Source organism: Theropithecus gelada, chromosome 3 (assembly GCF_003255815.1).
Source record: "Theropithecus gelada isolate Dixy chromosome 3, Tgel_1.0, whole genome shotgun sequence".
Classification (NCBI taxonomy): Eukaryota; Metazoa; Chordata; class Mammalia; order Primates; family Cercopithecidae; genus Theropithecus; species Theropithecus gelada.
This window is the reverse complement of record NC_037670.1, coordinates 2483124-2499989: the sequence shown is the minus strand read 5'-3', so window position 1 is coordinate 2499989 and position 16866 is coordinate 2483124. Positions and strand designations below refer to the sequence as shown.

The following is a 16866-nucleotide window of genomic DNA, read 5'->3' as shown; positions in this document are numbered from 1 at the left end:
CTCCAGCCTGGGCGACAGAGCGAGATCCTGTCCAAAAACTAAAAGAAAGAAAGAAAAAGGCATACTCTTGGGCTTACTGACCCAATCTCTGGGAAAGGAAACCAACAATCTGTGTTTTAACAAGCTCTCCAGATGATTCCGATGCATGATTAAGTTTGAGAACCAGTGATCTCCAGTGAAGTCCAATATTTGTTAATATGAGACAGAATTAAATTAGGAAATTCAAAAAATAGAGTGGCTGATTTTTACCACATCACTATGGATTATATGGAAGAAACTATTTATATTATCCCTCCTTTCTTTAATAAGGCATTCATTCAAAAATGTTTTCCCATCACTAACTAATATTATTGAAGATTTTCCACTAACCTAAAATTTCCAATCCATTCAAAAGGCTGCTCAGCTCAGCAAGACAGAACAATAGCAAAAGGTTTCTAGGAAGGTTGATGGTACATTCCCACGGAAAGCTTTCAAGCTGAATGTAGCATATTATAAGTTGCTAAACTTTATTTATGTATTTATTTACATATTTTTGAGAGGAGTTTTGCTGTTGTAGCCCAGGTTGGAGTGCAGTGGCTCAATCTCGGCTCACTGCAACCTCTGCCTCCCGGGTTCAAGCAATTCTCCTGCCTCAGCCTCCCAAGTAGTTGGGATTACAGGCACCCGCCATCATGCCCAGCTAATTTTTGTATTTTTAGTAGAGATAGGGTTTCACCATGTTAGCCAGGCTGGTCTCAAACTCTTGACCTCAGGTGATCTGCCCGCACACCTTGGCCTCCCAAAGTGCTGGGATTACAGGTGTGAGCCATCACACCCGGCCAAGTCGCTACACTTTAAATTTTTAGTTCTTCCATCATATATGGGATGTAAAAGCTAAAAAGGCAAAATATATGTATTTCCACAAAGTTTTCACTTCCTTATAGGAAAATTTGCCAGTGGGGACAAAATCCTACCAAACAGGCTATTCTTCTGCCAATCTGGCTCAGACTATTAACAGGCATGCGCACTCCTCTGTAGAGGGAAAAGAAAATACCTTTAAACTGCTTAATCATGTTCTGATGGTTTTCGACGGCTTCCTTCAAGATCATTTCAGGCTGGTCCATCTTCCACCGCCATTCAGTGCCCACAGGGTTGGTGTGGTGCCTAGGAACAAGATGCAAAGTTCTAAAGGACCCTTCTGTAATAAGATCTGAGCTAGTCATTTACAATGAAGTCATCCCATTTTTTAAAATTACAAAATCAGGACTGGTTTCCTCCTAAGAGTTCAACCATGTACAGTAGTATTTTCCAACTTATTTTAAATCATGACACCTAACAGAGAGGGGTGAATAAAGAAATCATTCAACTCTTCCCAGAGATGTTGGGCACCTAATTGACTCAACTCCGGTTATAGATTGACAGAACGCTCTCTGCTGCTTTAACCATGTTAACTATGGATGTACGCAAACAAGGCAAACTGTCACCACCAGTAAACAAGGTGTTACTGTCACCTACGTCAACACTTCATAAAGTGAGTGAGGACAGCTGGAACGCTTGCTTGGAAATCACACTGACAGGGCCTGAGAATGAGTTTCTCTTGATGCAGGCCTGGGGAAAGGACAAGAACCTCCACCTGGGATCCAAGCAGCTAGAACGCGATGCCATTTTGAGACCAAAACCACTGCTAGAGTGTATCCTGCCCTGGGAGCCAAAGCCCCTGTATCTCCATATTTTTGACGTCCCACCGTCATCACTCCACGGCCATACAAAAGATGACAATGCCACAACCCAAGCTATACCTAGCAGTACAACCATACCCAAGCACCTGAGCCCACGCAGAACCCTATAATCCAAAAAACAAACAGGCAGCAAAGCCCAGAAAGGAGACCACCACCAAGACAGACACAATGGCAGAGCCTAAGCAGCAGCTCCCCAGTGTCCACCACTGCCAACCATCTCACCCTCCCGACAGGTAGAACCACCGTGGGCCTCACAGGCCCCTCAGGGCCCAAGGACCATCCTGCCCAGAAACCAGCACCACTGAAGACACTACCCCCATAAGCAGCGGAGCTGCCAGAAATAGCACAAGCTCCCCTAGGGTCTAAGGACCAGCAAGACCAGCAATACTGCCCCTAGCAAAGCCATGCCACTGCCTCCACAAACACCCACAGTCCAGGCCAATGAGGCATTCACCACAAGAACCACAGGCACCAATTATGGCCAAAGAAATCACATGGAGACTACACTACTGTCCCCGTCTAGAAGACAAGTCAAAGCACCCCACTCAACCAACACTATAAAATACTTCTCCAGGAAAGTCTTTCCCTGTGAAAACTACTCCATAAAAGTGGAAGAGGTGACTGTTATACCCGATGTGCAGATATCAAGTAGGAAAAAACAAAAACATGAAATAGCAAGAAAACATGACACTTGATAATTCTCCAGTAACAGACCTGAAAGAAAGGAAAATCTAGGCCTGTAATAGAATTTAAAATAATGATCTTAAGGAAACTCAGAGAGATACAAGAGAATACACATAGACAATTCAATGAAATCAGGAAAAGAATTCATGAGCTAAATGAGAAATTCAACAGGTATAGATATCACAAAAAAAAGAGCCAAACAGAAAACTGGAAGCTGAAGAATTCGATGAATGAAATAAATATAACTGAGAGCTTCAACAACATACAAGATCAAGGAGAACAAAGAATGTCTGAACTTGAAGACAGGACTTTTGAAATGACCCAGTCAGACCAAAAAACAAAAAAACAAAAAGAAGGAAGTAGAAGAAATAAAGAAGAAAAGGAGAAAGAAGAAAGAAGGAGGAGGAGGAGAAGAGAAGAAGAAGGAGAAAAAGAAAGAAGAAAAGAAGAAGGGAGAAAGAAGAAAGGATAGAGGAGAGAGAAGGAGGAAGAGCAGGAGGAGGAGGAGCAGCAGGAGGCGTAGGAAAAAAACCTACAGGAAAGATGGGACACCATTACATGAACAAATGTTTGCATTTAGGAATTCCAGATGGAGAACAGGTGGGAAAAGACATGAAAAAGTAAATAGGTTTTAATGAAATAGCAGCTGAAAACTTCCCACATTTGGGAAGAGATATGGACATTCAGATCAAGCAAGCTAAAAATTCCTCAAATGGATTGAATGCCCAAAAAAAAAAAAAAAAAGCCCCCTTGAGACACATTACAGTCAAACTTGTCAAAAAAAAAGAAAAAAGAGAATTCTAAAAACAGCAACTGAAAAGCATCACGTCATATAAGGAAACCTCCATAAGAATAACAGCAGATTTATCAGCAGAAACCTCACAAGCCAGGAGAAAATGGAATGATATATTCTAAGGGCTGGAAAGAAAGAAAAAAAAAAAAAGACCACCAAGCAAAGCTATCCTCTGGAAATGAAGGAGAAATAAAGCCTGTCCCAGACAAGCGAAAACTGAGGAAATTCATCACCACTAGACTGGCCTTACAAGAAAAGCTTAGGGAATCCTATATCAGGAAGTGAAAGCGATAATTACCGTCATGAAAACACACAAAAGTATAAACTCACTGGTAGGGCAAATATACAAATGAGAAAAATAAACAAGGATTCAAATGTTACCACTATGGAAGACCACCAAACTGCAAAAATAAACAGTAAGAGAGTAAAAAAGCAAAAACAACATACAAAACAACATGAGTAAGTCATCATCTACATGAATAACCTTGAATGTATATGGATTAAAGTCCCCTGTTAAAAGATATAAACTGGCTGAATGAATTAAAAAAAAAAAAAATACACCCAACTATTTGTTGCCTATAAGAAACTCACTTCACCTGTAAAGATATACACAGACTGAAAGTGAATGGGATGGAAAAATAAAAACCACACCAACCAAAAGCAGCCAGGTGCGGTGTCTCACGCCTATAATCCCAGCACTTTGGGAGGCCAAGGCGGGCGGATCACAAGGTCAGAAGTTCGAGACCAGCCTTGCCAACGTGGTGCAACCCCATCTCTACTACAAATACAAAAATTAGCCGGCGTGGTGGCAGGCGCCTGTAATCCCAGCTACTCAGGAGGCTGAGGCAGGAGACTCGCTTGAGAACCTCAGAGGCGGCAGTTGCAGTGAGCCAAGATCACCCCACTGCACTCCAGCCTTGGCAACAGAGCAGGTCTCCATCTCAAAAAAAAAAAAAAAAAACCAGCAAGGGTAGCTATCCTTATATAAGATAAAATAGACTTTAAGTCAGAAACTGTAAAATGAGACCAAGAAAAAGGTCACTGTATAATGATAAAGGAATCACTGCAGCAAAAGGATCAACAACTGTAAATATTTATGAACCCAACACTGGAGCACTGAAATATAAAGCAAACATTATGAGATCTAATGGAAGATAGACTCTACTACCATAACAGTTGGGGGCATCAACATCACACTCTCGGCACTGGACAGATCACCTAGACAGAAAATCAATAAAGAAACACCAGATTTAAACCATAGGCCAAACTGTCCTAACGGACACTGACAAAATATTTCATACTACAGCTGCAGAATACACAATCTTCTCATCCATACATAAAATATTATCCAGGGTAGACCATATTTTAGGCCACAAAACTAGTCTCAAAAAATGTTAAAAAATCAAAATCCTATCAAATATCTTTTTGGACAATGGAATAAAACAAGAAATCAGTCACAAAAGGAACTTTGGAACCTATACAAAGTAATGGAAACCGAATAGCACACTCTTGAACAGCCAATTAGTCAACGAAGAAAGCAAGAAGAAAATTTAAAAATGTATTCAAACAAATGAAAGCAGAAGCAAACGTCAAAACTTAAGGGACAGAGCAAAAGCAGTACTAAGAGCGAAGTTTATAATAATAAACAACTACATCAAAAATGTAGAATGATTTCAAATATCAATCTAACAGTGCACTTCAGGGAACTAGAAAAGCAAAAACAAAACAAACCAAACCCAAAATTACTAGAACAGAAAAAAATAATAATCAGAGCAAAAATAAATGAAATTGAGACTAAAAAAACACAAAACTCAACAAAACAGAAAGTCTGTTGAAAAGATAAACATCGACAAACCATTAGACTAACCGAGAAAAAAAGAGAAGCGCCAAATAAATACAATCAGAAACAAAAAAAGAGACATTACTACTATTAGGAATACAAAGAATCATTAAAGACTATGATAACCAACTGTACACAAACAAATTGGAAAACCTAGAGGAAATGTAGAAATTCCTGTACACACACAACCTACCAAGAACAAACCAGGAAGAAAGACAAAACCTCAACCGATCATTAACAAGAATACATCAATAATAAAAAGTCTTCCAACAAAGAAAAGTACATGGCCAGATGGCTTCCCTGATAAATTCCACCAAAAACAAAACCACACACACACACAAACACACACACATACATACAACATACACACACACACACACACACACCTAACACTAATATTTTTCAAAACTATTTCAAAAAATTAAGGGGGAAGAAATCCTTAGAAACTCATCATTACATGAGGCCAGTATGACTCTGAAAACAAAACAAGACAAAAACACAACAAAAAAGAAAATAGCATACCAATATCCCTGATAAAGGTATAAAAATCCTCGGCCAGGTGAGGTGGCTCACGCCTGTAATCCCAGCATTTTGGGAGGCCAAGGTGGGCGGATCACGAGGTCAGGAGATCAAGACCATCCTGGATAACACAGTGAAACCCTGCCTCTACTAAAAATACAAAAAAATGCCGGGCGCGGTGGCTCACGCCTGTAATCCCAGCACTTTGGGAGGCCGAGGCGGGCGGATCACGAGGTCAGGAGATCGACACCATCCTGGCTAACACGGTGAAACCCCGTCTCTACTAAAAATGCAAAAAATAAGCCGGGCGAGGCGGCGGGCGCCTGTAGTCCCAGCTACTCGGGAGGCTGAGGCAGGAGAATGGCGTGAACCCGGGAGGCGGAGCTTGCAGTGAGCCGAGATCGCGCCATTGCACTCCAGCCTGGGCGACTAAGCGAGACTCTGTCTCAAAAAAAAAAAAAAAAAAAAAAAAAAAATACAAAAAAATTAGCCATGTGCGGTGGCGGGCGCCTGTAGTCCCAGCTACTTGGGAGGCTGAGGCAGGAGAATAGCGTGAACCCTGGAGGTGGAGCTTGCAGTGAGCTGAGATGCGCCACTGCACTCCAGCCTGGGCAACAGAGCGAGACTCCGTCTCCAGAAAAAAAAAAAATCCTCAACAAAAATATTAGCAAACAGAATCCAACAGCACATTAAAAAGATGATACACCACAATCAAGCGGGATTGTCCCCAAAGATACAAGCATTGTATGCACAAATCAATAAATGTGATATATCACCTCAACAAAATCGACAAAATCCATATGATCATCTCAATGGATGCAAAAAACAAAAGCCTTTGATAAAATTCAGCATCCCTTCATAATAAAAATTCTCAACGAAATAGGTATAGATGGAATGTACTTCAACACAATAAAGGCCATAGACAACAAACCCATAACTAACATTATACTGAAGAGGAAAAAAGTAGAAAGCTTTTCCACTAAGGACTGGCAGAAGACAAAGATACCCAGTGTCACTACTCTTATTCAGCATAGCACTGGAAGTCTTACCCAGAGCAATAAGGCAAGAAAAAGAAATAATGGACATCCAAATTGGAAAAAAGGAAGTTAAATTGTCCTGGTTTGCATAAGACACAGTCTATATAAGACTGTGTCTTGTAAAGACAAAACCTAGGTTTTCTTTTCTTATAAAGAAAAACCTAGAAACTACACCAAAAAACTCTTAGAACTGACGAATGTAGTAAAGTTGCAGGATACAAAATCAACACAAAAATCAGTAGCGTTTCCCTAAACCAATAATACACTATCTGAAAGGCAAATCAAGAAAGCAATTCCACTTAGAATAGCCACACACAAAAAAATACTTAGAATTGAATCTGGCCAAGAAGGCAAAAGATCTCCGCAATGAAAATTGCATATCAGGCCGGGTGTGATGGCTCACGCCTGTAATCCCAGCACTTTGGGAGGCCGAGGCGGGCGGATCATGAGGTCAGGAGATCGAGACCATCCTGGCTAACACGGTGAAACTCCATCTCTACTAAAAAAATACAAAAAATAAGCCAGGCGTTCTGGCAGGTGCCTGTAATCCCAGCTACTCAGGAGGCTGAGGCAGAGGAATTACTTGAACCCATGAGGCAGGGGTTGCAGTGAGCCGAGATCATGCCACTGCACTCCAGCCTGGGTAACAGAGACTCCATCTCAAAAAAAAAAAAAAAAAGAAAGAAAAGAAAATTGCATATCACTGAGGAAAGAAATTGAAGAGAGCACACACAAAAAAATGGAAAGACATCCCATGTCCATGGGTTGGAAGAATAAATATAGTTAAAGTTATCATACCACCCAAAGCAATTTACAGATTCGATGCAATCCCTATCAAAACACCAAAGACATTTTTCACAGAAATAGAAAACAATTCTAAAAATCACATGGAACCACTAAAATCCCCAAATAGCCAAAGAAATCCTACGCAGAATGAACACAGCTCAAGGCATCACAGTACATGACTTCAAAATATACTATAACTGGGCATGGTGGCTCACGCCTGTAACCCCAGCACTTTGGGAGGCTGAGGCGGGCGGATCACAAAGTCAGGAGTTCAAGACCAGCCTGGCCAACATAGTGAAACCGAATCTCTACTAAAAATACAAAAAATTAGCCAGGAGTGGTGGCAGGCACCCGTAATCCCAGCTACTCGGGAAGCTGAGGCAGGAAAATCACTTGAACCAGGCAGGTGGAGGTTGCAGTGAGCTAAGATCACACCATTGCACTCTAGGCCAGGCAACAATACGAGACTCCATCTCAAAAAACAAACAAACAAACAAAAAACTATAAACCTATTGTAACCAAAGCAGCATGGTATTGATATAAGAACAGACACATAGACTCATAGAACAAAACAGAGAATCCAGAAATAAATACAAATATTTACAGGAAATCAACTTTCGACAAAGGCGCCAAGGTCATATAATGGGGAAAGACAATATACAAAAATCAACTCAAAACAGATTACCTACGTAAACCTGAAACTGTGAAATTACATACTGTGAAAACAGAGGAAACACTTTAGGACACTGGTCTGGGCAATGATTTTATGAATAAAACTTCAAAATTACAGGTAACAAAAGTAAAACCAAATAGACAAATAGGATGATATCAAACTAAAAAGCTGCTGCACTGCAAAGGAAACAATCAACAGGGTGAAGAGATAACCTGCAGAAGGACAGAAAATATTTCCAAACCATGCATCGAACAAGGGATTAATATCCAGAATTTACAAAAACTTCCAACACCCAACAGCAAAAAAATAAAAATAAATTAAAAAAAAACCCCACAAATAATCTGATTTTTAAAAGGGCGAATGATGTAAATACACATTTCTCAGAAGAACGTATACAAGTGGCCAACAGATACATTTTTAAATGCTCAACATCTAATCATCAGAGAAATGCAAATCAAAAACACAATGAGATTCCATCTCACCCAAGTCAGAATGACTATTATTGAATAATAACAAATGCTGACAAGGATGTGGAGAAAGGGAACTCTTATACACTGTTATTGGCAACGCAAACTACTACAGTCATTATGGAAAGCGATATTGAGATTCCTCAAAAAACTAAAACTAGAACTTCCATATGATCTAGCAACCCCACTATTGAATATATATCCAAAGGAAAGGAAATCAATATGTTGAAGAGATATATGCACTCTCGTGCTTATTGCACTATTCACAATCACCAAGATATGGAACCCACCTAAGTGTCCATAAGCAGATAAATGGATAAAGGAAATGTAATATACATTCACAATGGGATATTATTTAGTCCTATAAAAAAGAATGAGGCTTAATCACAGCACTTTGGGAGGCTGAGGCCAGTGGATTACTTGAGGTCAGGGGTTTGAGGCCAGCCTGGTCAACTTGGTGAAACCCCATCTCTGCTGAAAACATAAAAAATTAGCCATGTGTAGTGGCACAAGCCTGTAATCCCAGTTATTCAGGAGGCTGAGGCAGGAGAATCACTTGAACCTGGGAGATGGAGGTTGCAGTGGGCCAAAACTGTGTCACTGCACTCCAGCCTAGGCAACAGTGAAACTCTGCCAAAAAAAAAAAAAAAAAAAAGCCAAGCGCAGTGGCTCAAGCCTGTCATACCAGCACTTTGGAAGGCTGAGTGAGGTGGATCACCTGAGGTCAGGAGTTCAAGATCAGCCTGACCAACCAGGCAAAACCCCATCTCTACTAAAAATACAAAAATTATCCAGGTGTGGTGGTATGTGTCTGTAATCCCAGCTACTTGGGAGGCTGAGGCACAAGAATCGCTCAAACCTGGGAGGCAGAGATTGCAGTGAGCTGAGATCATGCCACTGCACTCCAGCATGGGCAAAAGAGCGAGACTCTTTTCTTAAAAAAAAAAAAAAAAAAAAAATCACATACCATATAATTCTCCTATTTAAGGTTTATAAATCATTGGCTTTTAGTATATTCAGAGTTGTGCGTTGTTAGAAATGCTTGCTCCCCAGTGCTGCAAAAAAATAGCAATTGAACATAAATTTAATTTTCTCAGCAAGGCCATCTTTTTACTTTCTGCAGAAAGGGTACACTTGCCAGCAGTTTTGCCATGAGAGTACACCAAACAAAGGAGACAGGGTCATTTATAACCTGACACGTCCATCCTACTGCTCTTACCAGTTTCCACTGGCTGGAACGGGACCTCAGATTCTGTGTTTGTCCCATTGTCTAGAAACTTACAACTTTTCAAAAGAGGCAAAAGCAGAGGAGAACAAAGGAAGGAGGAAGTAACTTGTGGAATGCTCAGAAAGGTAAAAACACCCCCAAATAAGGAAGAGGAACAGGCTATGACCTAATGCTTGCTTGGACCAGTATAAGCATGCCAGGGCAAATATTTAGGCTAAATTGTGAGAGCTAAGAACACAAAGTGCACGGATTTATCACAGTTAGCAGATCTTTAAGAATGTTAGCACAGGTCTTTGAATAAATTTTGCTTCTAAGAGAAGTTACTATTTATTCTTAATTAGACGGGAGGAAAGTCTCTTTGAAGAGGAGCCTCTACTTCACTTTTTACATGCATCTATCACCAAAATCAATTTTAAACATTTTGTCATTCCCAAAAAGAAACCCTATCCCCTTGGGTATCACTCCTCAATCCCCATATTCCCTTCGGCTCTAGGCAACCACTAATCTACTTTCTGTCTCTACAGATTTGTCTATTCCAGGCAATGCACAGAAATGCAATCTTACTATAGATGCAGTCTGTTGTGATTGGCTTCTTTCTCTTAGTATATGTTCAACATTAATCCATGCTGTAGCAAGTATCAGGACTTAATTTCTTTTTAGTGGCAGATGACATTCCTTGGAATGGATACACCACATGTTGTTTCTCTGTTCATCAGTTAATGGACATCTGGAGCATTTCTACTTTTTGGATATTATGAATGTCTTTTCATGTGTTTACTGGTCATCTGTACATCTTCTTTGGAGAACTGTCTATCAAGACTTTTTGGGTTATTTCTTCAAGACAGATATAACTCTTTCCTCCACCCTGCCCCCACTTCACAAGTAACCCATGAGCAAGGAAAACAGACAAAACTCTTCATTCAAAATTTCAAAGAACAAAACTTTCAAATAAAATTTTAAAAACAGAAATAATAGATACACAATGGTGAATGTGTGATATCTATACACACATAAAAATACCCAATATGTCCTTCTGAAAATTGGTGGAATAGTATTTTATCTATCCGTAACAGTCTACTTCACATATAATCAAAATGAAGTAAAAATTTCATTTTGAAAAAATCACATCTGCGTACATCACGTTGTAGTTCAAAAACATGGTCATCGGCCAGGCCTGGTGGCTCACGCCTGTAATCCCAGCTATTAAAAATACAAAAATCAGCCAGCGTGGTGGCACATGTCTGTAGTTCCAGCTACTTGGAAGGCTGAGGCAGGATAATCGCTTGAACCCAGGAGACAGAGGTTGCAGTGAGCCGAAATCATGCCATTGCGCTCCAGCCTGGGTGACGGAGCGAGGCTGTGTCTCAAAAGAATTTAAAAAACCCCACTGTCATATACAGAATCTCACTCAAGCAATTAAGCCTTACAGCAACCCTGTAAGGAAGGTACTGTTGTTTTATTTTACAGTTGAGAAACTGAGGCTCAGAAGTTATTTTAAGAATCTGCTAAAAGGACAATAATAAAAGCATTTATGTAACATTTAAATCAATTTTTAAGGAATCTTTTCTGACATTCTTGTTATATATTTCATTGAAACAGATGGCAAATTCTAATTTTAAAATCTCGTATATTAGTCCTTCTTTACCAGAAGCCATTGTAAATGAAATATCTCCATTTACTTAGATCTTCCTAAAAATCTCATTAAGGAATGTGTTAATCATACTGTTTGCTTTCCAAAACTCTGGGTAAATGTACTGCTAAAGAAACTGAAAGACTGCGTTGTTGGCTATGAACAGGAAATGAAGATTGAGGAGCACTACCCATTAGATCCTGTTATTTCTTTTGAATTTTGACCTGGAGAAAACCAACTATCTATGCCAACAATCTTAAGAGATTAGGTTTTATAGTTCGTGTAAACTGTGAAACAAGAACAACTAGGACACAAAATACTTGATTATTTGTCCTATAACCTAAGTATAATGTGATCCCAATACTTCAGTCCACATAATCATATGGCTAACATACTTTTGTCTTGCAAGCGCTCACCCTATAATATTTCAAACTCTGTAAACACATACTCTATTCCTAAAAAGTGGTGTTTTAGTCACATTTTATTTCGTTTTTCTTTTTTTTTTTATTTTTTGAGATGGAGTCTCGCACTGTTGCCCAAACTGGAATGCAGTGGTGCAATCTCTGCTCACTGCAACCTCTGCCTCCTGGGTTCAAGCAATTCTCCTGCCTCAGCCTCCCAAGTGGCTGGGATTACAGGCACCCGCCACCACACCCGGCTAATTTTTTGTATTTTTTTTAGTAGAGACAGGGTTTCTCTCTGTTGGCCAGGCTGGTCTTCAACTCCTGACCTCGTGATCCGCCTGCCTCGGCCTCCCAAAGTGCCGGGATTACAGGAATGAGCCACTTTGCCCGGCCTGGTCACATTCTATTTCAGTGCTGCCATGTTCCAGCAATACCCTTCACTGAAATAGTAACTGCAGACCATGGCACACAGGTTATTTCAACCTCAGCACAATTGGCATTTTGGACTAGATAATCCTTTGTTGTGGAGTGCTGTCCTATGCATTAGGGAATGTTTAGCAACATCCCTGGCCTCTACCCACCAGATACCAGTAGCACTCTCCTTGGTTCTAACGATAAAAAATACCTTAAGACATTGTCAAATGTTCCAAGTCTCTGTATGGGACAAGAAATAGCAATTTTGCCCCCAGTTGAGAACCAGTGATTTAACAGAATGACCTAAGAGATACCTTTAGTGTTTTGGTTTTCGTTTGTTTGTTTTTACCACATCTCTAGATAACTAAAAGAGGAAATACATGTAAAAGAACCAGCTGGTATGGTAGCCCACACCTATAATCTCAGCACTTTGGGAGGCTAAGAGGGGAGGATTGCTTGAGGCCAACAGTTCGAGACCAGCTTGAGAAACATAGTGAGACACTGTCTCTACCAAAAATAATAATAATAATAATAATAATAATAATAAATTGGATAGGCATTGTGGCACAAGCCTGTAGCTGGAGTTACTCAAGTGGCTGAGGCAGGAGGCTTGCATGAGCCCATGGGTTCAGTGTTCCAGTGAGCTATGATTGCACCACTGTACTCCAGCCTGGGTGACAGGGCTTAATATGGGATAATGGAATTGTGGCTATATTATTTTTTAACAGAACTTATTATTTACATTTTACATGATCTGTCAATTGAAGTATGTACACATAAAACAATATGGCTAGGATTTGTATCAAAATAGGTAAATGAAATGATTATCCATATGATGATAAATGTTCACAGAGGTTCAATATACTATTCTCTCTCTGCTTATGTTTAAAAAAACTCTATAATAAGAATTTTTTTTAAGTGGGTAGAGAGGGGTCAGGCGTGGTGGCTCACTCCTGTAATCTCAGCACTTTGGGAGGCCAACGTAGGAAGATCACGAGGTCAGGAGTTCAAGACCAGCCTGGCCAACATGGTGAAACCCTGTCTCTAGTAAAAGATACAAAACATCAGCGGGTGTGGTGGTAAGCACCTGTAATCCCAGCTACTCAGGAGGCTGCGGCAGGAGAATGGCGTGAACCCAGGAGGCAGAGGTTGTGGTGAGCCAAGATTGTGCCATTGCACTCTAGGCTGGGCAACAGAGTGAGACTCCATCTCAAAAAAAAAAGGAGTGGGTGCAGGGGTTGAGGGGCTAACACAGGTCTCAGTAGGTACATGAACAACTTGCTGTTAAGTCAAAAAATTATCATTGAGGCAAACAATACACAACTGAATGCCTGGGAAGAAAAGCTAGGCACCAAAGCTAATGTGGTGAATTGGAGTACTGAAAAGCACCTGCACGCGCCTGGGATTTAGAAAGGCATACTGGACAGGATACACGCTAAGAAGCGGCCTAGGAAGACTCTAAACTTTCACCTCTGCCTGATCTTTAGGCTCAGCACAAGCAGGAAGCAAAGGCTGAGGCAGAGTTGTAAATGGCCTGGCTAAACATTAAGAGTGTTCCAGGCCGGGTATGGTGGCTCAAGTCTGTAATCCCATCACTTTGGGAGGCCAAGGCTGGTGGATCACTTGAGGCTAGGAGTTCGAGACCAGTCTGCCTAACACAGTGAAACCCCATCTCTACTAAAAGTACAAAAAATTAGCCGGGCATAGTGGCAGGTGTCTGTAGTCCCAGCTACTTGGGAGGCTGAGGCAGGAGAATGGCGTGAACCTGGGAGGCGGAGCTTGCAGTGAGCCGAGATCGTGCCACTGTACTCCAGTACGGGCAACAGAGCGAGACTCCGTCTCAAAAAAAAAAAAAAAAAAAAAAATTAGCCAGATGTGGTGGCGCACACCTGTAATCCTAGCTACTCAGGAGGCTGAGGCATGAGAATTGCTTGAACCCAGGAGGTAGAGGTTGCAGTGGGCTGAGATTCCACCACGGCACTACAGCCTGGGTGACAGAGCAAGACCCTGTCTCAAAAGGGAAAAAAAAAAAGAGAGAGAAAGATTGTTCCAAGACAGAGTCAATCTGCAAAGACTCACAGAAACTTTTTTTCTTTTTTTTCCATTTCTTTTCTTTGGCTCCATGAGCTCAAGGAAATATCTGTCAAATCATTAGCTGACCCTTGAGCCTAAGACACAAACTTTAGAGATAATGTAAAACAAAGAATAAAGTCTTTAAAAATATAGTTTAGAAAACTCACTAAACAAACAAAACCCAGAGCAAGCAATAAAAAACAAACCCTGAAGAGTGAGAAAAATCTGACCTTCAGAGTTAACACATTCTAATAATCAAAATATGCAGTTTTCAACAAAACATTTCTTTCCATACAAACCATACAAAAAACAAGTGTGACCCATTCCCAGCAGATATTAGCAAAAACTCTCCGTGAGTAAGCATAAACATCAGACCAACTCAAAAAAGACTTTAAGCCAACTATCTTAAACATGCTCAAAGAGCCAATGGAAACTATGGACAAAGAGATGAAGGAAACCAAGAAAACAATGTCTAAACAAATCCAGAATATTAATGAAGAGATACAAATGATAAGAAGGAACCAAATAGAAGATGCGAAAGAATAATAACTGAAATGAAGACTTCCCTAGAGGGTTTCAACAGAAGATTTGAACACGCAAAAGAAAAAATTCAGTGAAGTGGAAGACAAATCAATTTGGAATTATCTTGTCTAAGGAGAAAAAAAAAGTATGAAGAAAATTGAACAGAGCCTTAGGACACCATCAAATTGAAAAGAGCTGGAGGCCCAGCGCGGTGGCTCAAGCCTGTAATCCCTGCACTTTGGGAGGCCGAGACGGGCGGATCACGAAGTCAGGAAATCGAGACCATCCTGGCTAACATGGCGAAACCCCGTCTCTACTAAAAAATACAAAAAACTAGCCGGGCGCGGTGGCGGGCGCCTGTAGTCCCGGCTACTCGGGAGGCTGAGGCAGGAGAATGGTGTAAACCTGGGAGGCGGAAATTGCAGTGAGCTGAGATCCGGCCACTGCACTCCAGCCTGGGTGACACAGTGAGACTCCGTCTCAAAAAAAAAAAAAAAAGAGCTGGAGGACACCATCAAGCATACCAACATAGGCATAATAAAAGTTCCAGAAGGAGAGAAAAAGGAACAGAAAGAACATGTGAAGAAATACTTATTGAAAAATTCCCAAATTTGGTAGAAGACATGAATTTACAGAACTAAGAAACTCAACAAACTCTAAGTAGTACAAACACAAAGAGATCCATACCAAGGTATGGTATAATCAGACTGTTGGAAGAATAAGACAAAGAAAGAAACTTGAAAGAAGCAAGAGAGAAGGCACTCATCACATATCCTTAGTAAAATTAACAGCCAATTTCTCAGCAGAATCCATGGAGGCCAGAAGACAGTAGAAGAGCATATTTAAAATGTTACAAGAAAAAAACTATCAGTCTAGATTTCTATATCTAGAAAAAAATTCTTCAAAACTGAAGGAGACATTAAGACACTGACAATAAAGGCTGAGGGAGTGCACTGCTAACAGACCTGCCTTACCATAAATGCTAAAGGGAGTTCTTCAGACAAAAATGAAAGGACACTAAACAGACTCATATCATACAAATATACAAAGAACAACATAAAGATAAAACACATAGGTAAATACAAAAGTCACCATTGTTGTATTTTTGGATTTTTATTTCTGTTTGTTTTTCGTTTGTTTGTTTTGAGACATGGTCTTGCTCTGCCACCCAGGCTGCAGTGCAGTGGCACAATTAAGGCTCATTGCAACCTCCAGCTCCCAGACTTATGATCACCCCCACCTCATCCTTCTGGAGTAGCTGGGACCTCATATATATGCACCACCATGCCCGGCTAATTTTTGCATGTTTTGTAGAGACGAGGTTTCGTCATGTTACCCAGACTGGTCTTGAACCCCTGGGCTCAAGTGCTCCACCCACCTTGGCATCCCAAGGTGCTAGGATTATAGGCATAAGCCACTGCACCCAGCCAGTATTTTTAGATTGTAACTCCTCTAGTTTTTCTCTTGATGGTGTAAAAGACAAATGTATAAAACAGCAATTATAAATCTATGTTAATGGGCATATAGTAGATAAAGTTGCAATTTGTGACAATGACATACAGGAGGCGGGACAGAGCTGTCTATGAGCAAAGTTTTTGACCACTATTGAGTCAAATAATATCAACTCAAAATAGTGTCACCAATTCAAAATAGTCAATCCCATTAATCACTGATTTTATACATGTAACATTGTCTACTTGCTAAAATTTATTTGTAACCCCCAAATAATCATAAAATAACCCGCAAATCAAATTATTATAAGCATTTATAATAATCAAAATAACATTTTTAAGAATAACTTTGGGGCCGGGCGCAGTGGCTCAAGCCTGTAATCCCAGCACTTTGGGAGGCCGAGACGGGCGGATCACGAGGTCAGGAGATCGAGACCATCCTGGCTAACACGGTGAAACCCCGTCTCTACTAAAAAAATACAAAAAAAAAACTAGCCGGGCGAGGTGGCGGGCGCCTGTAGTCCCAGCTACTCAGGAGCCTGAGGCAGGAGAATGGCGGGAACCCGGGAGGCGGAGCTTGCAGTGAGCTGAGATCCGGCCACAGCACTCCAGCCTGGGCGACAGAGC

The 16866-nt window shown here is 40.7% G+C and overlaps 1 protein-coding gene across 1 annotated transcript in view; it reads right to left on the bottom strand.

The window, feature by feature from the left end:
* Window positions 1-16866, bottom strand: part of LOC112620166 (S-adenosyl-L-methionine-dependent tRNA 4-demethylwyosine synthase) — a 254738-nt gene that overhangs the window by 153854 nt on the left and 84018 nt on the right. The window contains exon 11 of the mRNA XM_025378411.1: window positions 1034-1143. Within this exon, the coding sequence (XP_025234196.1) occupies window positions 1034-1143 (110 nt within the window). The remainder of the gene's footprint in view (window positions 1-1033; window positions 1144-16866) is intronic.